The sequence below is a fragment of the Nyctereutes procyonoides genome, unplaced genomic scaffold, assembly GCF_905146905.1.
Source record: "Nyctereutes procyonoides isolate TBG_1078 unplaced genomic scaffold, NYPRO_anot_genome, whole genome shotgun sequence".
In the NCBI taxonomy this organism is placed as follows: domain Eukaryota; kingdom Metazoa; phylum Chordata; class Mammalia; order Carnivora; family Canidae; genus Nyctereutes; species Nyctereutes procyonoides.
Window position 1 is genome coordinate 19,797,555 of NW_026575041.1, and position 25,724 is coordinate 19,823,278.

At 35.2% G+C, this 25,724-nt stretch overlaps 1 protein-coding gene across 1 annotated transcript in view; it reads right to left on the minus strand.

Annotated features, from left to right (window-relative positions):
• Positions 1 to 25,724, minus strand: part of SLC36A4 (solute carrier family 36 member 4) — a 63,257-nt gene that overhangs the window by 23,093 nt on the left and 14,440 nt on the right. The window contains exons 2-10 of the mRNA XM_055320368.1: positions 23,912 to 24,035; positions 22,669 to 22,759; positions 21,126 to 21,214; positions 19,981 to 20,076; positions 17,772 to 17,856; positions 12,520 to 12,747; positions 10,256 to 10,354; positions 3,539 to 3,707; positions 112 to 157 (exon numbers count right to left, since the gene is read on the minus strand). Coding sequence (XP_055176343.1) covers positions 112 to 157; positions 3,539 to 3,707; positions 10,256 to 10,354; positions 12,520 to 12,747; positions 17,772 to 17,856; positions 19,981 to 20,076; positions 21,126 to 21,214; positions 22,669 to 22,759; positions 23,912 to 24,035 — 1,027 coding nt within the window. The remainder of the gene's footprint in view (positions 1 to 111; positions 158 to 3,538; positions 3,708 to 10,255; positions 10,355 to 12,519; positions 12,748 to 17,771; positions 17,857 to 19,980; positions 20,077 to 21,125; positions 21,215 to 22,668; positions 22,760 to 23,911; positions 24,036 to 25,724) is intronic.

Genomic DNA, 25,724 nt, shown 5'->3' on the forward strand with positions numbered 1-25,724 from the left:
ATGACAATGACACAATTAGAAACCTTCATCTTATTGGCTTAAATTCCCAAAATTGCTATTAGAGGAGCTGGAGAGACATATAAACTAAAGACATAATCTAGATACACTCACCTGGAAGATCTTACAATGATGTGGCATTCATGCTCAAACACAAGTGCTATTCATCTGTCTGCCTAAGTCCACATTCCTATTTTTCCTTCAGACTCCCTTCATGCAAACGTTTCCTATTTAGGACCTTCTTGATAGTAAGGAGATTCTATAAATTAAAGTAGTACATAGGAACTTACATCGAAGCCTGAGAGCACTGTGTGAAAGAACAGAATCTACATAAAGTGATATGAAGAATTCTTCATATCAATCCAGACAGAAAGAAACATTATCTTTGATCTTTGTTACGTTACTATCATGTCTTTATTTGCATAGATTTTTTTTTTAAGTCCAGTATTCAAAAGGCTATTTCTTCTTGGTTATTTGGCTTGCAAGTGTACTGTGCCTTTGCTTTTTACTCAGTACTTGCTCCCTCCTGGGGAGTGACGGTGGGCTAGGGGCTCTCAGAGGACAGGCTAAACACAGTGGATGGCTCTGAGCAGCAATTTCTCTCAAAGGTTTTTTTTCTGAGAAGGAATTATTTTTGCATAAAAAGCAACATCAAGATTATGATTATGTAAAAGGTGTACTTTTTATGAGCTGATGCTATGCTTGAGGCAGGCTATTTGGTCAAGCCTATTCTCAAGACTCCCAAGAGAATGCTTTTTCCCCCCTCTCTGCTGCTGTTTGGGTGTGAGTGGAACTGAAATAGCAATTCCTGCCCCATCAAGGTGCTAATGGCCTAGCTCAGAGCTGCGAATTTACTTCAGTATCATCTTTAAAGCACATTCTTTGCTTCAAAACCTAAATGTGATACACTGAATACTACTACTCATAACTAGTTTTAAAAGATGACACCTCAATCAATAAATAGTTAATAATTTGGAGACTCTCTAATCCATACTTGCTTTATCTTGGGGCTACATTCTAATTCAGTATTTTCTTGTAGGAATACCCCTTACGAATTCTGAGAATGTAAGTCACATGGCATCAAAATCCCTTTACTGCTTCCCATTGCCAGCAGCTAGGAGCTCCCTCGGCTCTTGTGCCCACCATTGGCTTTTATATCAAGAGTAACGAGTATACTGCACATTCTCTTACTTCCTAGGCCTATCACCTGAAGCACAAAGAGGGAAGGGAAGAAGAGTACATCAAGTACTCTTATACATACATAGTACATACATAGTGATACATACATAGTACATCAAGAAAGAAATCTGTACATAATCCAGTGATCATTCCCGTTCAAACTTCTCATCTTACAGAAGACTATCACTATAAAAGGACAAGCATCTCCTCTGCAGTATTCCTCAGTCGTGGCTGTTATTTAAGCAGCCCGGATGCAGAGGCCATAAATAAATGGACAGTAGGCCACAGAAGCCTCATCTCCAAAAGGAAAAGGAATTAGCCAACACAAGTTCTCTGAAGGAATTTGATCTATCTTGACGCGCTTTCTGTTTTATTCCAGATTTGTGTTTTTTAGGATATGTGTACTATCCTTTCCTCTAAATGAAAAGCAGGTGACTAGCTAGACTTCTTTGATTAGAGATGATGATGGTTCCTTTTTTTTTTTTTTTTTTTTGATGGTTCCTTTTTAATCAAGTCTTGCAACTGGCTCTGTTCGAAGTGTAAAGCCACAGCAATGAGGGATAAGGTGAGAGGCACGAAGGGGATGCCAAACAAGGCAAGGATTTAACAGAGTTAATGCACGGGCAGTGGAGTGCCCTCCAGGCTCAGCTGTGAATATAGAAAGCATTTCCTACTTGTCTCTCCCGCTGTTCCTTCATCATGCTCTTAACTCTGGGGATAGGAACATCTCAATTTGACATGCATGTGTACCCCTCTTCACTCCCTTCTCTCTCCAAATATTTCTGTGGAAAATAATTCTTTTTTTTTTTTTTTTTTTTGGAAAAGAATTCTGAGATTGTTTCCATCTCCATTTTTTTTAAAAGATAGATTTAAAAGATTTATTTATTCATTTGTTATTTATTTATGATAGACAGAGAGAGACAGAGAGAGGCAGAGACACAGGAGGAGGGAGAAGCAGGCTCCACACCGGGAGCCTGACGTGGGACTCGATCCCGGGACTCCAGGATCGCACCCTGGGCCAAAGGCAGGTGCCAAACCGCTGAGCCACCCAGGGATCCCTCCATCTACATTTTATATTTGACACTAAAAGTACTTGTCAGTTCTATTTATAAAATTATTCTTCAGATTTATTCTGACCATTATTCTAAGTGGGGAAAAATACCACTCTGTTTTCTAGATATTATATAGTATTTGAGAAAAAGAACTATGCCATGCTACCATAATTTTTAACCTTGACACTCTTAAGCCATTTAAGCTTCTAGCCTGTATTAAACTACTACAAAAAGGGGCATATTTGGAGGAAACAAAATTATATAATCAACCATAATGTAAGTTAATGAAATAAATGCTTAAAATTGTTTGTAGGCATGTCTCTAGTCTGAAACAAATGTATGATATGTGACAACTTCCCATCGTGAAATACTATATTTATAAAACGTGCCATAGCTAAGGTAGAATTATAATAATAATAAAAAAAAAGAACCCACTGTGTGTGTGCCCATTGTGCAACCTGGAAACTACTCTAGGTATATTCTCTCTATCACAAATGTGCAGCCTGAAAACTATTCTACGTATATTCTCTCTATCACAAATGCCCTCCTTTGTGGATTTGTTCTTGCAGCATTTTCAACTCCAGGAAAAACCCAAAGATAAACTCTCAAACTATCAACAGGAAGCCAGTCAGAACATGTAATATTCAAAAACATTTCAAGTTTCACAGACTTCTATCCAAGCAGCTAAAGGAGCAGTGTGACATTAATTAAATCAGCAATTTAACATTTCTTCTTTGTATTTATCAAAGCTAAGAAGTTACCTTCAATTTAACGAATAAGAGAGCACATCTCCATGGTAATTGCTGCCAATACCTTTCTAAAATCTCCAGAGACCAATCTCTGGAAAAAAGAAAAACCCTCTATATTGCTTCATTTTGCAGAATATGGTTTCCAAATTTAAGTGAATATTAAGATGCACCATATTGTTTTTTAATAATGATGGGTTTTATCATTTTATCAGGAACCTAGAGTATTGGATTTTTTGGCAGCATTACATTTTTTATTATAGTGAATCTATATTAAAAGAATTCATGTTTTACTTTCATATGTTACTCAAATTTGGAACATCCTGCAATGTTTAATTTTTAAAAACTTTTAATCGTTTTAAAGGATCCCAAATGAATCTGTAAAATCATAGACGGTCTCCTCTGAAAAGTATAAAAATATTCTAGGTTACACAAATAAGAAATTACAATAAAAATACTAAATGTTTAAACCATAAATCCAAAAATACACCTTTAATATCAAATACTAGTAAGCTATATGTGTGAAATATACAAACTAGGATTAACAAACTCATATATACCTACCATACATCCTGGGAAGATTTAAAGTTATGCTGCCTTTTATTTCATCACGGAAACACATATATCCTAAGGTAGCTAATGTTACATACAAAGTTGTAACAATTCCCATGCCAATATTCAATGCTTGGGGAAAGCGTTTTGATTCTTTCATTTGATTTTCCAGTGGAAGGACCTAAGAAGAGAATGCAGATAATACAAGTAATTTAAAACAATCTAGTATTCCATCTAATATATACACAAATTAATCTTCCTATAGCTTATATGCAAATTTTATTTCCTTTTTTTAAATTTCCTTTAAAATAAAACTTATAATTGCTGAATATTTTTCTTGGTGTTATATATATATTTTACACTATAGGTGTTCAAATCCTTAAAATAAAAAAGATCTGAAATTAGATCTTAGCAGGCAAACCTGTCAGATTTTAAAAAAATAAACTTTATTTTATTTTTTTATTTTTATTTTTTTAAAGATTTATTTTTATTTATTTATGATAGACATAGACATAGACAGAGAGAGAGAGAGAGAGAGAGAGAGAGAGAGAGAGGCAGAGACACAGGCAGAGGGAGAAGCAGACTCCATGCCAGGAGCCTGATGCGGGACCCGATCCTGGGACCCCAGGATCATGCCCTGGGTCAAAAGCAGGCACGAAACTGCTGAGCCACCCAGGGATCCCCAATAAGCTTTATTTTATTATATAATTTTAGATTTACAGAAAAGTTGCAAAGGTAAACAAATTTCCCATATACGCCTGACCAGTTTGCTCTTTTAACATTTTAAACTACCAAATTACATTTGTTACAACCAAGAACCAACATTGATATATTATTATTCAACTCTAAATTTTTTTGGATTTCATTAAATCCACTAATGTCCTTTTTTTCTGTTCCAGGGTCCCTTCCAGGATGCCACACTGCATTTTGTCACCATATCTCCTTGGTCTTCTCTGGTCTGCGATGGCTTCACAATCCTTCCTCATTGTTCATTACCTTGACAGTTTTGAGGAATACTGGTTAGGTATTTGGTATAATGTCGCTCTACCAGGGTTTGTCTGATGTTGCCTGATGTTTGTACACTGGGATTATAGGTTTTAGAACAAGATACCACCGAGGTAAAATGCCCTTCTCATCACACATGCTATCAACATGATTTGTCGCTGGAGAAATTAACTTTCATCATTTGGTTAAGGCAATGTTGCCAGGTTTCTCTACTTAATAAAGGTCTTTTCTTCTTTCTTACCACACTCTGTTCATTGGAATGCAAGTCACTAAATGCAGCCCACATTCCAGGGACTGGGGATTAAGCTACAGCTCCTGGAGGGGAACTAATTATTTGGGAATCCTCCCATGTACATATTTATTGCATCACTTACTTATGTTAGTATGCATTCATGTATATTTGTTTTATATTGTGAATATGAATCCAAAAACACTTATTGATTTTGTTGCTCATTTTGTTCCGGCTTCGGTCATCGTGAATTCCACCAGGTTGCTTCCTGTATTCCTTTGTATGCCTCTGTTCTTTCGTTTTTTGAGCATTTCCACATTTTCTGGTGCTATAAGATGCTCCAGACTCATCTTAAATGTCATTGTTTCAGTCCTAGAATCAGATATTTCTCCAAAGAACTTTGATTCTTTTGTTGTAGATGGTATTTAGAAGTCAAGATCTGGGTGCTGGATGTGGCTGTAGCTACTGTGTATCTCTTAGCTGAAGTACTAGGAAATACATGTGTGCATAATAACCCAGGTATAGCCATGTCTATAACTGCTTCTATATCTATCCATCTGTATATATTGTCTGTCAATTTAGTGAGATGAAAAGTTATTATTATTATGTGGAAAAAAAAACCTTTAAAGAAAAGGAAAAAAGGCTAATTGAAGAGTTAAGTGTTTTTAGGCCAATCTTCAGAGGTTTTGGCCATATGATTTGGCCATACGTAAAAGATACTAAGAAATAATAACAGCAAGTATTTACTTATGAGGGGCCAGGTATTTTTCTTTTGTAATTAAGAGAAAATTGGCATATAACATTATACTAGTTTCATGTGTAAACATAAGAGTTTCATATTTACATGCACTCCAAAGTGATCACCACAATAAGTCTAGTTACCATCCATCACAATACAAAAATTTTTTTTCTGTAATGAGAACTTTAAAGATTTAGTCTCTTGGCAACGTTCAAAGATGTAGTAAAGTAGTATTGCCTATAGTTGCCATGCAAATTTGACAAGCCTTAGCTACACTCACCAACTAAAAAAGGAAAGAGAGCTCAAACAAATAAGTCAAAAATGAAGTTACAACTGATACTATAGAAATACAAATGGTCATAAAAAACTATGGAAAATTACATGCCAAAAAACTGAACAACCTGGAAGAAATGGATAAATTCCTTGAAATACAGAATATTCCAATACAATGAATGATTCATGATTCAGAATCTGAATCTATGTCTTATAGAAATAGAAAATCAGAACGGAAAGATTAGTAATGAGGAGATTGAATCAGGAATCAAAAAACTCCTAACAAACAAAAGTCCAGGTCCAGATGATTTCACAAGCAAACTCTACCAAACATTCAAAAAAAGCTTTAAATACCCATTCTTCTCAAATACTTCCAAAAAACAGAAGAGGTGAGAACATTTCCAAGCTCATTTACAAGGTCAGCATTACCCTGATACCAAACCTAGAGTAGGACACTGAAGAAGAAGGAGGAGGTGGAGGAGAAGAAGGGAAGGAAGGAAATTTAAGCAACATCCCTGAGGAACATAGATGCAAAAATCCTCAACAAAGTATTAGCAAACTAAATTCAACAATACATTAAAAGGATCATACATCATGATCAAGTGGGATTTATTCCAGGGATGCAAGAATGGTTCAGCATCCACAAATGAATCAACAGGATACACCAAATTAACAAAATGGAGGATAAAAATCAGATGATCATCTCCGTAGATGCAGAACAAGCACTTACAACATTCAATATCTGTTCATGATAAAAACACTCAATGCAGTGTGCACACAGGGAACATTACTCAACATAATAAAGGCCATATATAATAGGCCCACAGCTAGTGTCCAGCAGTGAAAAGCTAAGAGCTTTCCCTTTAAGATCAGAAACAAGTCAAGGATGCTTATACTCACACTTTTAATTAGGTTAAGTGTTCCTTCAGTTCCAAATGATAACCTTGCCAGGTAAGAGTATTTGTTTGGAAGTTTTCTCCTTTCAGTATGTTGAATACATCATGCCACTCTCTTCTGTTCTACAAAGTTTCTGGTGAAAAATCAGCTAACAGCTTCATTGGGATTCCTCTGTACAAAACAAGTTGTTTTTCTCTTGTTGCTTTTAAGATTCCCTCTCTAACTTTTGCATTTAAACTACGTGTCCCTGCATGGATCTCTTTGGGTTTACCTTATTTGGAATATCTGTGGACCTGCATGTCTGTTTCCTTCCCCAGGTTAGGGAATTTTCCAGCTGTTATTTATTATTTTTATTCTTCTTTTTCTCTCTCATCCTAGGATCCCTATAATGCAAATGAATACCAATTCTGCCTGGTGTTGTCCCATAGGTCCCTTAAGCTTTGTTTACTTTATCATTATTTTTCCTTTTCGTTGCTCTGTTTGAGTGAGTTCCACTGCCCTGTCTTTAAGGTCACTGGCTAGTTCTTCTGCTTCATCTGGTCTACTGAACCCCTCTAGTATATTTTTCAGTTCAGTAATTGTATTCCTCAGCTTTATGACTTCTGTTTGGTACTTATATTTTTCTTTTGCTTTGCTGAAGAACATCCATTCTTCTCTGAAGTTCCATAAGCATCTTTATAACCATGACTTTGAACTCTTTATCAGGTAGCTTACTTATTTTCACTTTGCTAAGGTCGTTTTCTGAAGCTTTGTCTTGTTCCTTCATTTGGAACATATTCCCACACCTCAATTTTCTTGACTCTCTATGTTTGTTTCTATGTATTAGCTGAAACAGCTACATCTCCCAGTCTTCAAGGAGTGACCCTGTGAAGGAGATGAACTTTATCATTCAACCTTGTCCTAGTTTGTGGTTGTCTCTTGGACCTTTGTGATTATCTAAGTAGCCTGATTTATTCTTGATAAGCTTCAGCTATTGAGCGTGTGCCAAGCAAGACCTACCAGTGCTCCACTGTGGGGATCTCAGTCAGTACCAATTTTCAGGATGACTGGAAGCAGCTTCTCAGACAGCAGCTTTTAAAGTATGGAAATATAGAGTCCTATGGAACCACAATTGTAAACCCTGCTGGCCTCTAGACCAGGAAATCTGGACGGGTCTCTTAGGGAACAGTTCTAAAATTCAAGGTTTCAGATAACTGTATAAGCTCTTTTCTGGAAGGTATCAGCAAGCTGTAGCAAGATCAAAGGAGGGCACAAGATGGTATTTCTCTACATTCCCTGAGAGTGCTTCTATAGCCTTGAGATGTGTGACAAACCTAAAGCCTGTCCCGCAGGTTAAAGTTTCAGCACCAATAAACAGGCCTTTTTCACTGGCAGACTTGGGGTGCATTATCAGTGTGCTGTCTGTGCAGGGCCTCGGTGTGGCAGCCTGCCAAGAACTGTCCTTCCCATTGTTAAAGTCCCAAGGGGCCCTGGAACACAAACCCTCTCAGCCACCAGGGCCAGGTGATCAAGGGGCATTCCTTGTGTGGACTACACTTGCCTACAGCTTTAGTAAGGCAGGGCATGCCCACCAGTGTTAGCAAGACAGCAGGACACTGCTGTGTTTGTGAGTGTCTATCTGTGCTAGCATCATAGAGGGAGACTACAAGTATGGTGCTCACCAGTGCCTCCATCCCTGGAAAAAGTCCCAGCTTGTCCCTGCCCCTCCAGCAGATGTTTTAAGATCAGTGCATGAATCTCCTTCACATATTGTCTAGGCATTTCTCAAACTGCAGCTTTTATGCTAGATTCTGGGGCAAGTGAGTCCATATTCAAGCCCTTTAAAAGGAGTTTCTCAGATCCTATAGCCTTTGGATCCTACAGGGGTATTCCAGTGCATGTGTGAAGGGCCAGAAGGGATGCCTGATGTGGGGCACAAACCCCTTGTTCCTCTGGGAAAAGCTCCAGACTTGTAAGATCCCTCCCTATATTGGGTTGCTGCACCAGAGGTACAGTTTTTGGTGAGACCTCATCTCTTGTATCCCTTATCCCTCTGGATGTGGCCCTTTTATTCTTTGTCGTGGAGGAGCTATCCGGATAGTTTTCAGCTATTTCTCAGAGGCAATTATCCCATAGGTAGCTGTAGAGGTAGTGGGTTCATGGGAGAACGTGAGTTCAGGATCCTCCCCTACTGCCATCTTAGACCGCCCCTGCCAGGTACTTTTCTAGATGCTTTGCATGCAGCATTTCACTTAGTCCTCACAATAACCCTATGAGATAATAACTCCAGTAATATCTCCACTTTTTAGGTAAGTCAGGTCCATATGGAAATATTAACTGGTTAATAGAAGAGAGAACCATCTGGATGCCTTGGAGATAATCCAGACCTGAAATAGGGGGCTATGATTAAGAATGGTGCCAGTGCAGCTAGAAAAGGGGGAGAGGAAATTCACATTTATGTAGGCTCCCTCTGTGATTAGCAGCACTGTGGGTGTTTTAAATGTAATTTCATTTGTGGGGGAAAATGAAAGAAAAATAAACATGCCTTAATTACTGATGGAACAGGGGAATGAGGGACAAAGTGAAAGAAATTGCTCCAATGTTTCAAGCTTGAGCAACTGAAAATAAAGCTAAAAGAAATAGGGAAATGAGAAAGTGAAACAGGTTTTGGATTAAGATTATGTCAGACTTTGGAGCTGTTGAACTTGAAATGTTACAGGAACAACTTAACTGGAAATGTCCAATAGTTAACTACTAGAGTTTACATGTTAAAGACAGAAATGAAAATCTACAGTTATGTCTGGAACAGTAATAAATGGAACTATAGGAATTTGTGAGATTTCTCTAATGGAGTAATGGATAATTCAGAGAAAGCAAGAACTCAAGTAAAATGATATAAAATTATCTTCTAGGCCTATTTCATCTGTGGTTCATATAGGTATGTATAAGTGGTTTCGCTCCCATACCAAAGCAACAGACAATGAAACAAGTTATAGAGCAGAGTAGAGAGTGATATTTTGTTTTCCCCAAATCTACACATTCCATACTTTAAATAAACTGGAAGCATATTAAATGGAAATGTTTAAGATCTTAGAATCCTCAGGGTGCTTGTATTTCTTGGTATTAGCTTTATAATAACATCATTTCTCAAAACAAATATATATAAATCTAGAGGGAGAATTTATATTTGATTCTTCTATGTAATTGTAACTTTGTAACAATTTCAATTCACTTTAAATCATTTAGTCTATAAAATATGATGTTTGGGGTCTGTCTGAATGTAACCTGAGCTTGGTAAGTAGATGGAAGAGAGATAAAACAAAATTGACCATAAGTTGATTTTTAAAGCTAGGTGACGCTTACACAAGAACTCATCATACTCTTCTCTAGATTTTGTATTAGGCTTGAAATTTTCCATAACAAAATGCTGAAAATCATCTAAACTAAACTATAATTCAAGTGTAACCTACCAAACTGCAAATAATGTTCTGGCAATGAAGAAAATGGAAACAAAAAAGAAAAATGCATTTTTAAATATCGTTTGACTACATAAGTCTTTGTGTTGACTTAAAATTTTTAAAAATAATAATAAAGAATAAATCCTTACCACTCCTATGCCTTCAAAAGCAAACACAGCAGTACCAAAAAAGAGTGGGTATTTTTTCCAACCAGCCACTATTGGAAGGTTGTGGGGATTTGGCATATTCTGGAGAAACAAAAAAAGAAAACAAAAAAAAAAAAAAGAGAGAGAGAGAGAGAGAGAGAGAAGTTACTTCTTTACTTATTTTAAAGAATGTAAAATAAAGAGCGAAATCATATACTTCTGAGTTTCACAGCAGCAGATGTATGTTATAAAAGTGAATAATTCTTTCAATAAACACTTTAAGCATCCTATGTTAAACATGGACAAGCAGTTAGGATTTCACTGCCAAAGCCATTGCTTCCCTCATGCTCACACATTCCATCTGAGCTAAATGCTCCTGATTACCTGCTTGCACCTTCAAGTCCTGGGCTGTTCACACTGGGTATGGCTCCTGGCACAACAGGAAATACATACTCAGTCTGAGCTGGAGCCATAGAGTGAGTATCGGCCACTGTTCATGGGGTCCAATGAAATCCCTTTTCTACTGTTGTCATTGCTCTTTCAGTCTCCACAGTATGTGGTTCCTGACTTTGGCTTTTTACCTCATAACTCTGCTTCCTAGTACAGGTCTCCTCCTGGTTTCAGGGTCTGACTCTTTACCTAGACAGTTGCCATTACCCTTATTATTTGTACATATTCCTTGTCTCTGGCTTTGATTTCTTGGTCTTGACTCGTAGCCTTGTTCCAACTTTCACTATCTGGAAACTCAAACTGCACATCTTCTTCAAGTTCTCTGGTTCCACAATGACTATGTCTTCCAGCTACTCCAAGACTGGTTCCTACTCTGCTCACCATCCTGTGTTCTCTACCTTACCTCATTGGAAGTGGAATTCAGGGTCAAGGAAAGAAGATGAAAAAAGAAACAAGTGTGAAAGCACATGGATAATTTGGGAAATAGGTCTAGAACATCTGAAGCACAGAGAGACTTGTGTGATAGGATGGTGATACATGGTGGAAAATATAAGCCTGGTCAAAATGAAAAGGGCAGTCAATGTCTGAGTCATCTGATAACACCAAACTGTTACTTAAGATTCACATTGTTTCCTCTACCTAAATAACCTTTTTTGCTCCTACTAACTCATACACGTTCAGCTAAGGGGTCATGAAATACAGAAAGCCTTATGAGATCTTCCTGCCTGTCCCCTTCCACTGTTATTTGCAATAAGAAAATGTCTACAGGTTTTAGAATTCGGGGGGTGGGGTATGAAACAGACCCATCATAACAGAGTTTGTAGTAAGTTGCCAGTGGAGATTTTAGAACAATTGCAGCAGTAATATATAAAATGGACTGGATCAGAAAAGAATAGAACAAGGATGCTTGACCTTTCTGAGTCATTGGCTCCTTTGAGAAATGAAAGCTATATACTGCTCAGTAGAGGAATGCATATATACAGACAGAAACATATGCCTTGCAAATATTTTGAATGGTTGTAGATCCTCTGAATCCCATCAATCAGTTTTTTAGGGGTGCCTGAGTGGCTCAGTTATATGTCTGCCTTTGGTTCAGGTCACCATCCTGGGGTCCTGGGATAGAGCCCTGCTTTGGGCTCCCTGCTCAGCAGGGTGTATGATTCTCCTTCTGCCCCTCCCCCTGCTTGTGTTCTCTCTTCTTCTTTCTCACATGTTCTCCCTCTCTCAAATAAATAAAACCTTTTTTTAAAAAAACCCACAATTTTTCAAGGAATATTTCTTTTATGGTTAGGATCCCCAGACTATGGACAATGAAATCAGTTGAGGTTGCATACTTCAGACAGAGGTTATGGACTAGGGTACTGGCAGTGAACTGAAGTGGTGGCAGCAAATGGTGGTTCAGAAGTAAAAGAAAATTACAAAATTACATCTAAACTCCCATCTGGAGACTGATTCAAATCTTCAAAGAATAAACAAAACACTAATGAGGTCTCTGTTTCACATCACATTGTACTGAGGTATGATCCTAAATCTCACAGTTTAATAAGGTAGGTATTCTCTTCTGCAGGGATGTCATGAAGCCTAGAGGCATATTTACCAAGATTCAAAACCAGACCTGAATACAAAGCCTGTGCTCTGTGTCACATACTTTTCCAGCTGAGCAGTATCCCCCAAAAGGAGACCCAAGGTGACTGATTATCTCCTGTGTGCCACATAATGAAGTAGGAATCTTTACATATCTTTAGTTTTACCTTCAAAGTAAAGAATTTACTTATTAAGAAACACATGACACTCAGTTAAAAACACGTTATACTTACCCTAACAACATACTGATAAATTATCACAAGACTGACAGCCATGGAAATGTTGGCAAGGAATGACAGCACAAATAGATTCTTTAGTTCACGAATGAAGACCAAAAGAATTATAAATGGAAGAAAGCAAAGCATATATATCCTTAGATCAATACTTCTTCTCTCACATGGATTTGATGAATTGGTACTATTCAAAAGAAACACTTTACTCTCCAGGAATCCTTCATGAACCTATAATAGGATTACCACGAGAATAAGAAAGAGGGGGAGAAAAAAAACTTCCATCAACTTATAAAAAAAAAATAAAGAAAATTATTATCTGTATACTCTATGATAAATTCCTTTACAATAAAGAATGTTTACATTTTTTCAAGATATTCTAGCTTCCTAGAAACATATATATGTATCAAATTTAAGGATAATTAAAATAGGATAATCTTTTTTTAAGGATAATCTTCTTTGCAAAATAACTTATCATATACTGTAAAAATAAAGTTCACTAGAAAGTTATGAGGATGAATTTATGAATTCATTTCGAAGCTTTGTGTTCATGATCCCTTAAAAGGCTCAATCTGTTTTGGAGATCATCAAAAGTGGATGCATATTCGCTGAGAATAACTATATTCTACTCCAGATATCCTACTCCAACTTACTTTCTTCGGAGGAGGAAACAAGCTCTAAGCACCTCTAAGCACCTCTGAGAAATGTACAGTTGGCAAAATAAAATTCAGAAGTCACAGTCTAACTTTAAAACTGTTTTATAAAACAACTGTTTATTTTTTTTTAAGATTTTATTTATTTATTTACGATAGAGAGAGAGAGAGAGAGAGAGAGAGAGAGAGAGAGAGAGAGAAGCAGAGACACAGGCAGAGGGAGAAGCAGGCTCCATGCAGGGAGCCCGATGCGGGACTCGATCCCGGGTCTCCAGGACCACACCATGGGCCGAAGGTGGCGCCAGACCACTAAGCCACCCAGGGATCCCCAAAATAACTGTTTATAAACTATCATCACTATCAATAAATATTTATTAAGAATCCACTAAATTCATTCATGGCCATGTGTTAGATGTAAATAAATTTTTGCTAGAGCAAAAAACTTCAATAAATCAATTTTACCTTAAAATTTATTCAGCCACATTTATAAATCAACATTCAGTGTTCAAGAGAAATACATAATTTTTAGGTTCCATATTATTAAAAATTGTCTTAATCCATTAACAAGATAATCCAACTTACTAAAATAGAAATGAAATTTTAGAGTATTTTCAAAACACTCTTAAAAACTCATAGCAGAGTACTTGCTTTGGCAGCACATATACTAAAAAACTCACAGCAAAGGCAGATAATTTAAAATAAGAGTGAAAATCTATTTGCCCCCAGGCACTGTACCCCCCCCCCACCCCAAGCACGATGATATGATTCTGTCTCTGGATATAACAATTCTTAAGAACCAGATCCTTAGTAATAATAGGAAGCATTTTTTTGAGTACTGAACTAACTACATTATATACAACATCCCATCTAATCCTCAACTCTCTGAGGTGGGTGGTAGTATTCATTTTATATTACAGTTGAGAAAGGTTTAGGGAGGATTAAAAAAAAACTTACATAATATCAAGCCAGTAAGTGGTAGTTCTAGGATTCTAGCCCAGGTGTGAGACTAGAATTTAGCTTGTGACAGCTGCATGTTAACTGGACCAAAATACCCCAATCCTACAAGGGGTCCCTGCCCAAGCAGCCACCTGGCCTCTACTCTGACATCTCTCTCGATAAATATAGTTACATATTAAGAGGTCTACAAGTCAGAAGTTTAGAACAGAATTATACTATGATTAACAATTCAAGCATTTCTTTTAATTTTATACTTATAGTTTATGATAAGCAATGTTTAGTGTCACTATAAATGTACATATCATCTGAAACTGTAAGGAATTTATTTACTAGTTTTAAGCTAGATAGGCAACTTGTAATTCATACTGCACTGACGAACTCTCAGCTTACACCACGAACCATTTAAGAAATGTATACCTCACGTTTATCTTGTAACTGACCAACAAAACTTCGTATTTTATATTTTATAACTTGAAGTAGAAGATTGGTAATTCACATTACTTGGTTTGTAAAAAAAACATATTTTTGTTGACTCAATTTTTCCAGTTACAAAATTATTTATAGCCAATTGCTTCTGTATCCAAGAAGTACCACCAATTATCAGATTAAATAATGATCAAAATTAAGCTCTAACAAGGATACCCAGCAAGAGAAAATCAGTTACACAACCAATTTTAAAAAGGGGTGGTTTGAATGGTGAGATGGTTGAGAATATTAAATTAATTCTATCACAAATATAATAATTTAGTATTCTTTGGCAGAAAGATGGTTATTAAAATTGTCAGGATTAAAAAATAAAATAAAGTATAGATACATACCCAGAGCAAGATTCAGGTAAACATTTGAGTCCTTTGGTGCCCTCTAGAGACAGATATTGGCTATCTAATAGGACTTCCTATGATCTCACATGTTTACCAAAATGCAAAACACTGAAATAAATATTATAAAATAAAATTACTAAATTCAGTTGTTTCCATTTAAAGCTTAAATTTACTAAAATCTACTACTTATTAGTTTTCAATGATTTAGTAACCTAATGATTAAAATCCCAAGGTAGACTATGCTCTTCAGCAAAGCTAAAATAAATGCAGAATTAAAGCCTTAACACCCTGTATTTGTATACTACTTTACATTTTGCAAGGTTTTCACAAACCTTTTGTCAGCTGAGTCTCAGGATAAGTTAAGAAGGAACAATGGGAGATTTGTTGCTATTCTCATTTGTAAGGAAGCAGAGGCTTGACCAGGGATAAGGAGATCTTGCCCAATGTGTGATTTAAAACTGAGAGAGTAGGAATTTGAATTTGGATCTTCTGTTTCTAAAGCCATGGTCTTATGTACCATTATACATATTTCTCTGTTAATATAATATCCCTTCCTCACTCTTCATGCCCATATATACTATTTTATCTATCTAAAATTTTCTAGAGCTTCTTAGAGAACAGAAAGGAGCTATTATAAACCACGGTGGACTAGAATCATTGGAGCCACTACCCATCCATTTCCCCCTGCCTATTGTTCACAATGACTTAATGGGACCAAAAACAACCCTGTGGCAGTTACAGAGCAAGAGATTCACACATCTGTATGGCAACTAAACTCTTCCTTCTTTGATTTGATAAAATATTACACCTTTGATTTTATGTAGATTAACACAATAAACTTACAGTTTTTAACTCTAACAGTAGTAGTAATTGGAAAGGTATAATCGACCAGTATGTCTACTATTGGAGACTGCTATAAAATGTGGGAATGAACATCTGCTGCTGTTTTAGTGATAATCTGTCTGTTCTCCCAAGGTGTGTTCATCATTGCTTTCAACTTTCCCAAGTCTGAATGTCTTTTTCCATGTTGCTTTTCATGCCTCAAAAGGACTTGTGTCATTCTACCTACAGCAGGCCTTCTCCTTATCTCCCAGAGAGTCACTTTTCCTACCTGGTCTTCTTAGAATATGTGCAAATGAGTTAAATACTTCCAATCAACCTTGGAAGCAACTGATAATATTTTGCAGGAGAAAGTTACCAATCCTAAGCTTATACAGATATTTATTGTATGCACTCATGTCATATGCATACACACAACTAAAATCAGACAAGGTCCTGTCCACTGATGAACAATAAAATACTGGGTGGCAGCTACATCACAGACCTAGATCTCAGCTTAATTCACATGACTTAGGGCACACTGCTCATGCTTTGTGAGAGTCAGTTTACATGTTCAAAAAATAAGCATTGTAATGTATTACAGAGTAGTTGTAAAGACTAAATGAAAAATGTCACATCTTATTAACATAATATTATAAGGCATTATTAATATTATCCATAAATTCAAATCAAGCTTGTTGGTAGCTTAGAAAAGATATATTACTACCAAGTTGCATAATTCTAGAAAGGGACCATTTCCACTGTATTCTATGTAAATGACTGGTAAATGGTGTGTCTTATCAGTTCTTGACAACAGATAGCCTCTTGATTGAGTTAATAGTCCAAAGAACATGCAACTTGTGGAATTATATACTTATAAATCAAAAGTACATCATCTGTAATGAGTAATGCTAATGAAAGCATCAACTCTCTTATTTATATAGAAGGGTTGACTCAATGAGCATTTCCAACATTAAAAATCTAGGCTAGGGGCTGTAGCAAATTATGGCCCATACACCAAATCCAGCCTACCACCTAATTTTGCAAATATAATTTTATTGAAATATTGCCATATATATTTATTTATATATTATTTTATATAGCTAAGTCAAAAGGACCACATAGCTTGCGAAACTGAAAATACTTATTATTGTCCCTTTTCAGAAAAAGTTTGCCATTCCTGGTCTAAATGTAAAACAAAGCATACTTTATACTTGAAAAAGAGAGTCAAAGATATACTGATATCTACATCTAGGTTCTTTAGAAAGCATAGTCACATCATCATTTTGCATTAAAATACCTATAAGTACTATGTGTTGTTATGTAAATATCTACTATTACACAGTGCATATGTGGAGAGCTACTAAATGTTATTGATTAAAGAAGAACAGGGAGTAATGTACTAGTTACAAGCTAAAGCGCATGAAGAAATGTGTTTCAGCATTGTTTATGATAGGGGAGCTTTTTTATTTCAGTGCTTTGCATGTTTGTTCAAATTGACAGTCTCTGCCAAGGCTGCAAACCACTTCCTTTTAAAGCAAACCCTTATAATATGGAGAGAATTACAGAACACTCCTCATTTTTGGACATAGTATCTTTTTAGACAATAGCAATAACTATTTGGATTTTACTAATGTCCACTTCGTTCCTTCATTTTTTAGGCTGCTGGCTAAAGCATTATATATTTATTCATAAAAAAATCAATATAAAAACATGCTCCCAAGACATTTGAGTATCTGATTTTGAAACCTGAATTTTAATTGTCTAAGAGTCATATCTGACAGAACAAACATTATTGGTATACAATGGCAAGAAAAGCAAAGTCAATATTAGTGGCAGAAAATCCAACTTGCAAAAAAAGGAGACTAAAGGAAAATTTACATAGGAACATGTTTTAAGAAAGGAGCACATTTCCATATTCAACCATGGCTTACTCAGGGGAAATATGATGCCATAACTATGGACTTAGAAGAAACTGATCTCAATAACTGGACAAAATACTTACTTGTTTTACATTTTCAGCTAAGAAGACAATATAAACACTACAGAATCCCAGTTGTGTTATCACCAGAAAAAAGTCAACCACACTCCTGAAAAGAGATACCCACAAATAAGTATCAATAAGAGCTGCTGATATATCAATGTATTTTTTCTTCTTAAACTATTTTCAAACATTTTATTATAGCTTATATTTTTACTTCCTTAAAATAAGAAATGATGTACTTATTTTCTACAAAGATCACACGTTTATGATCAGTATGTCCCTACAATTACTGAACAAAAAGATGTCCTGTTAAGTTAAAAGGCCAAGATTTCCCTCTCATTTATTTCTGAAATTCAACAGTCTGAGTATCTGCTTATAAAATGGTATCATGAAAACATTTCATCTTTCAGATTAAGCCTATCTCTCCTACTTCTCAAGATCTTTTTCTGATTACCCCAGTGTATTTTCCAGCCCTCCTGGCTTTTTCCAGCCCTCCTGGCTTCCTGTCATTTGCAAATATGATGAGTGAGCATGTTCTCCACTATCCAAATCACTAATAAGAACACGAAATGAGAGAGGATTAAATCATAAGACCAAAGACCCCACCAAGAGCTTAGCTCTATTCTTATTTTTTAATGTGATACTTAAGAAAATTCTAGATACATGAAATAGTGTACAGAAGTGGGTAGGGAGAGGCACCTGGGTGGCTCAGCAGTTGAGCATCTGCCTTTGGCTCAGGTCATGATCCCGCGGTCCTAGGATCGAGTCCCTCATCAGGCTCCCCCAGGGGAGCCTGCTTCTCCCTCTGCCTTGTGTCTCTACCTCTCCCTCTCTGTCTTCTCATGAATAAATAAATAAAATATTTAATTAAAAGAAAAGAAGTGGGAAGGGGATGTCACCAGATTAGCATAGTTTGGGTATAGTAGTCTAGCTATAAATCTGCCTACATCTTATTAATTTGTAGCCCATATTACTCTATTTTGTTCAGAGGACAATGAGTGATTACAACAGCATGCGCCTACTGATTCATTATAGTCTTTATTTTACCATCAATGCCAAGCTGCCAAACAATCTGGTCTACAAACCTACAGACCTTCCTTCTCTCATTTGAAATTGGAAGGGTCCTTGCCTATCTTAATTCTTGCCTTAACTATAGCTCTTAAAGTTCTTCAGGGATCTCCTTTGTAAATAATCTTGGTACCCTGAAATGGATTCAAGTTTCTTCACTCTGAAGAATTACATTTAAGTATTCCCTTAAGATCTTTTTATCCACCTTAGAATTTAGTATCCTACCAACAATCATCCCAGCCACATCTACCTGAAAGTCATTCTTCTCGATGGGAAAAACAGATAAAGCTACCTCTATTCTGGAGCAGAAGGAAAAAGACAGGGTTCTGGAGCACATCCCAGGGCATGAGGTTGTTTTTTTCCTTCTTCTCCTTGGCTTATCAAGAACTCTGAGCAGCTCATAAACAAATCTAACTTCCTACAAATCCCCAGGAAGGCCATATTTAACCATAAACTCTACTAGCATCGTTCTTTTTCTTCTTTTAATTTCCACTGCACATATCACTTGTACCATAGTGAGCAATTCGTTGACACAACCTATGCTTATTTTTCCAGTCCTGTTTCATCAGGACTTTGATCAGTCATGTCTACCAATGATGAAGTTACATTTAAACAAGTTAGTAAAATGAAATTGTGCTAAAATACACACTTCATACATCCTATGTGTAGCTAAACACCACAATTTTATCTAAAATAATGAGACTAAAACATTTTTCTTGCTTTTTTCTACTTTCCTTAAAAAAATATTAACACAATTATGTCACAAGTTAGCCAGATGCTTTATAAATATAATTTTATTTAAACTACTATAGTAATCTGGTAAAATAAGTATCACCATGAAATCATTTGATGGTGAGAAAACTAAAACAAAATGATAAATCATTTGACTTAGGTCATAAAACTGAAAAATGGTAGAGTTGAGATTTGAACCCAAGTCTATATGTGTATGTGTGTATATATATATATATATACATATTTAAATATAAAATTTAAATATTTAATATTTTATATTTAAGTATATATAGTCTATATATATCTCTAAAGATTATGTTTATTCCCCCAGCTTTATCATACTTCTACTCATGTATTTTATTAAATTAAAATTCTTAAAAAATAATATAATTTCTGTAAGCAGATTTTAATTAACATAGCAAAAGCTTACCGTCCCCATGCTGCCTGCCTCTGAAGACAACTCCAAGGACTTACTTCCATAGCAAAACTCACAGTGTCACTGTAACCTAATGTTGACTTTTTAAACCTGTAATTTAAGGACATACATGCATATGAAAGAGGAAAATTTTAGGTTGGTTCATAAATCCAATGCTTGAAAAGAACATCAAATAAATAGGAATTAATAAATGCCAGGCTATGCACTGACAGAAGAGTTTTTGAAATTTCAAGATCTGCATAGGCTAAGATATATCTCATGAAATTTTAAATCTGTTCTTTTTACCCAAATATTAGTTTCCATCTACTATTAAAGTTTACATATTTATAGAAGTCATCTAATGCAATATTTGTGTTTCACTGATTTACATATTTAAATTGCCTAAAAACATTACCTACATTGTTCATGCCTAAATTATTCATTCTTGGAAGAGCATTATTTTACACATCTGCACACAGCTTTATAACATATTTACATATAAGCTATTTTACTTAATACTCAGCCCCAAGAGATAGGCATTATTTCCCTTGTTCTCTTTCCCACATTTTCTTTCAAGTATCATTGTTATTTAAAGATCATAAATGACTTGCCCAAAGTTTTAAGAACATTTAACAATAACATAAAGTGTTAGGATTAGAATATTAGTTTACTAGAATAGGTGATATTTATTTTTTAAATAGTCCACTGTGCTGTAGAAACATTTCATGAAACTGAAACAAAGAAATAAAAGAATATGATTTTATTGACTATTCATCAGCCCACCTATCAGCAATAACACCAAAGGCACCATACCCTAAAATGAATTCCTAACAAATTGAAGACTATTAGTCTATAACTGAAAGTAGTGCTGTGGTCTCCATCCCCCTCCCCCTCCACGTCTTTCCTGATTTTTTAATTTATGTGGAAAGAAACGATTCCATTTCACTGACAGGGCTATATTTTAAAAGAAGTAAATATATCCAGACCAGATTTCAATCACAGGAAATATTATCTTTTTCCATATTCATGATTTTAGACTTGTCTACGTTACAGATTATAGGAAATAGGATTGTTAGTTGCAAAGCACAGTTAAGACTATTTGATGCTGTAAATACATAGCTTTAAAACAAATAAAATACACTTAACAAATCCTCATTTACCTCTGACACAGAAAGTGACTGCACCGTACCAAAATGTGCATACAGTGAACAGAAATAATTCCTATAAACACAAGGCTGATTGGTCCAAGCTGTGCGGGGGGAGAGGGGGAAATGTAGAAGAAGGTTAAATATTTAAGTTTAATGAAAATTAAGTTACCTTATAAGCAATGAGACAATGGACTACTCATTTGTGTGAATCAATTTGGTTGGACAAAATGATTAGTCAGTTGCATATAGGAAAATTCATAAACTTGATACTGAAAGAATTTCAACAATATACTTAAGACAAACACATATGATTCCATCTCATCAGTTTGCTTAGCCAAACCTATGAACATAGAGTATAGCTATGCAATATGGTAGGATAGAATACAACATCACATTTAACATCAGACAGCAAGTCTATGACTATCACTGTAATTTAACTAGAGTACACAAAGGTAAGTCTTACCACTATACATGCATTTTTTTATTGCCAGTGGAAGCCATGATTAATTAAATGCAACTATAAATCATTATCTGAATGACTAAAAAGCACTATACTAATTTGGAATTGTGCTTGTGTACTTACTATGTATAAGGAAGTAGGCCTAGGAAAAGATTATTATAAAAGTGCTACATAGAGACACCTGGGTGGCTCAGTAGTTAAGCATCTGCCTTCGGCTCTGGTTGTGATTCCGAGGTCCTGGATCAAGTCCCACATCAGGCTCCCCACAGGGAGCCTACTTCTCCCTCTGCCTGTGTCTCTGTCTCTCTCTCTGTGTTTCTCATGAATAAAATTTTTTTAAAAAGCGGTACATAAAAAATTTCAGGTATTCGTTTACTAAAACTAAAATAATGCCTGGGTTATTGAGTCCCCAACAAAATATTGCCAAAATGTATTTTTATAACCAAAATGTTTAAATTTCCCTAATTAATTTGGGTGGACAAGTTAAATGCAGAGAAAGATGATAGTTAAAACTGTTCTTAGAAAACTAGTAAGGTTTTAAACCTCTAAAAAATGATTAAATATAATTTTATTACTTCATAAGTAAATTCTCCCTTATCAAGATTCTTTGTAAAGACAATAATTAGTTCTAACAACACTTTGTACATTTGTTTTCAAAAGACATTGTTATTCCTTTTCTTAATGATTACGCTTTAAATCTGAACACCACATATTTTATTCTGAATCTAAAAAACTGTAAAATTTCACCAATATAAATAATCTACTCTATAAACATATTTGTTGATATGACTACTTTGCCTACATCCCTGAAAATCCAAAAGAATAATAGGATATAACCACACTTGGAAAAATCAAATACTATTTTAAGATTTTTCTTTCAAATACTACAAAAAAGTAATTAAACAGAATGAAAAGAGTAATTAATTCTCATTTTTTGTTAAATATTACTATCATTGTTCACACAATCTTACCAGAACAATTTCATTGTCACCTGGTCAGGTTATACATGACTAGGCCAGAGGTTAGCCTGTAATTTTTGCTGTAATTAAGACTGATAACTGTAATTTAGCTAGAGTACACAAAGATAAGTCTTACCACTATGCCTGCATTTTTTATTGCCAGTGGAAGCCCTAAAAGGCCAGTTCCAATATTTCCTTTAAGAAGATGCATAAGAGTTTGCACAAATCTGAAAAGTAAAAGTTGTTAGATTTAAACATTATAGGAAAAAAGCTAATAAAATCATGTGATCATGGATTTAGCATTAAAAGAGAACTAAAAATCAATCTAGGCAAGGAATCAAATAACATTTCCACTCAACCAGAAATTGAATAGGCCAGAAGTCAGATTTGGTTCAAGTCCTACCTTTGTCATTTAAAAAGCAGAATACAGAGGATTATTATAGAGATTAAATGAGATACTTAAAGGAAAGTATTTTTGTACATATTAAAGAAACACAGAAAAGGTAATTGTCTCTTAAGATTCTTTGCTATTACGACATTCAGAATTATTTTGAAGATTACATACAGCTAGGCTGATAAGACAGAGCAATTTATTGACACTGTCTATGTAATCATGGTACTAAACATATTTGATCTATGACTATCAACCTAACAGGAAGTTAATTAAAAGAAAAAGCTCATAAGTTTTAAAACAAGTGTATCATCAGGTAAGGTAAATACTAATTAGCATTTAGACATCGTGTATTCCCTAAGGAATTTCACCGGTTTCCAAGAGGCATTTGAAGAAAGTCTCTTGACAAAGAAAAAGTAAATTAAACTAGGAAGAATAGCTCAAATTTTAAACTTATGAAACAAACATGCTTGCCTAATTTTTTTTTACTGTATATTATTCTTTTCTGATCAAACAAATGTAACATTGTTTAATGGCTAAGTTACTATTACGGTAAAAACTTATTCAACTCTATTAATGACGATAAAGTAACAAAAAACATCCTGCAAGTTTCCACTGCCTTTCCACTGCCATGACTTTGTTTTACAACATTCACTCAGCATAAAGGAGTGTTAAATACCTCCCACCATCTAATTCCTAACCATTTCAGAAGCCGCTGCTCTTAAAATTTCTATTCCTTTCAATCAGATCTCCCTTCTTGCAAGGCCCCTGGCATAGGATGTGTACCATCATTGCAGTAATTCCCACATGCTACCCTGTATTTTAGATGTTTTTCTTCTTTTTCAAATAGACTATAAATACCTTGAGGGTAGGGACAATATCTTACTCATCTGCAGATCTTCTGTAGTATCTAGAAAAGTGTTTTACCTATAGAAGAGCACAAAACATATTCTAAATGAAAAGGAGACAGATAACTCATAACACTTACGAAATACCCTCTTGATTGTCAAGCTGGTAATGCTTCTGAACAGGAAGGAGCTCTTGCTCATGCTCTTCATCTGATGTCCCATCAAAATTCTGTTCATTTATTAAGGGCCTCATTACGTCCATATCTTCAAAAGGAAAAAACAAAGTACTTCACTATGATTTTTTAACACTGAGTTAAAGCTGGTATGAATGAATTTTTTAATGGAAGGACATACCACTTGTACTTATCTTTACTATTTCCACCCTAAGGTAATTCACATTAATACTCTGAGTTTTTGTGTATTTAAAAAATAACTTAAAAAAATAACTTGACATATTTGCTAGATATTTTTCTTGGACTAAGCAATGCAAAGTACAAACCTTAAGTATGTAATGCAAAACTTTTCTGCTTTGTCTACATGAGGTTTATAGCAAATGATCAGAGTTATGATAAAAAAATGTGAATAATCAAATGAATTTTTACCTCTTTTAGCTTCAAGCATACCACATACATAAATAGTAATCATTTTTAAGTACTTTAAGAAAATTATAAAGCTGTTATAATCTTTAAAATTTTGGTATCAAAATGTACTTTTTGAGAGAGAGATAGCATGTCCAAGTGGAAGTAGGGGGAAGGGCAGAGAGAGACGGAGAGAGAGAATCTTAAGTAGGCTCTATGCCCAGCGTGAAGCCCACCAACATGGCACTCCAACTCATGACCCTGAAATCACAAACTGGGCCAAAATCAAGAGTTGGATGCTTAACTGACTGAGCCATCTGGGCACCCCCCAAAATGTACTCATATCTAAAAATTTTTAGCAAGATTGATGATGACAACTTTAGTCATCACTGTATGCCTTGTTCTATTAAAATTCACTCAATTCAAATTTATTGAGATGACAGATACATATTAGCAAGGTCTGGATATTTTAAAGGATATTTTAAAGAAATGAAAGGTTGTTCCATTCAAATACATACAATAAACCTACAAAACAGACAACTGGGATAACTTAAACAGTTAGGAAGGACTGACTGACATATACTTTTTTAAAACTTTTTATTTTGGAATAATTTTAAATTTACATTAAATTTGCAAGTATAGTACAAAAAAACTATGTATCCTTTATAGACTTACCAAGTTTTAACATTTTGCCATATTTACCTCTCTCAAATGTGTATCACTTTTTCTAAACTATCTGAGAATGGGTTACATGTATCATATCACTTTACCCTATAGTCAGCATGTATTCTCTAAGAACAAGAAGAGACTCTTGAATATTCACATCACAGTCATCAAACTCAGTTTAATATTGATGCAATATGTTAATCTATGTTCCACATTCCAATTTCATCAATTGTATCAACAACGTTCTCTCAGCAATTGTTTTTGCCACAGGATCATGTATTGCATTTAATTGAGTTATTCTGGTTACCTTTGTCATTATGTCTTTTATGATGCCCTTAATCTTTCCTTTTTTCTTCCTTAATCTCTGACAATCTTGTTTGTCAGGTTTCTCAGATATTCTCTGGGGCACCTGGGTGGTTCAGTTGGTTAAGCATTCAACTCTTGATTTCGGCTCAAGTCATGATCTCAGGGCCATAAGATCCAGCCCTGCACTGGGTACCCCACTCAGCAGGGAATCTGCTTTGAGATTCTCTCTCTCTCCCTCTTCTTCAGCCCCTCTCCACCCCAAATAAAATAAATACATCTTTTTTAAAAATAGTAACCTCTGAATTCCACCTAATACCTATACAACAACTAATGTCTTATTCTACTTTTACCGTTCATTCATTCATTTTCCAGAAAACCACACTGCTTTCCCCCCCAGAAATGC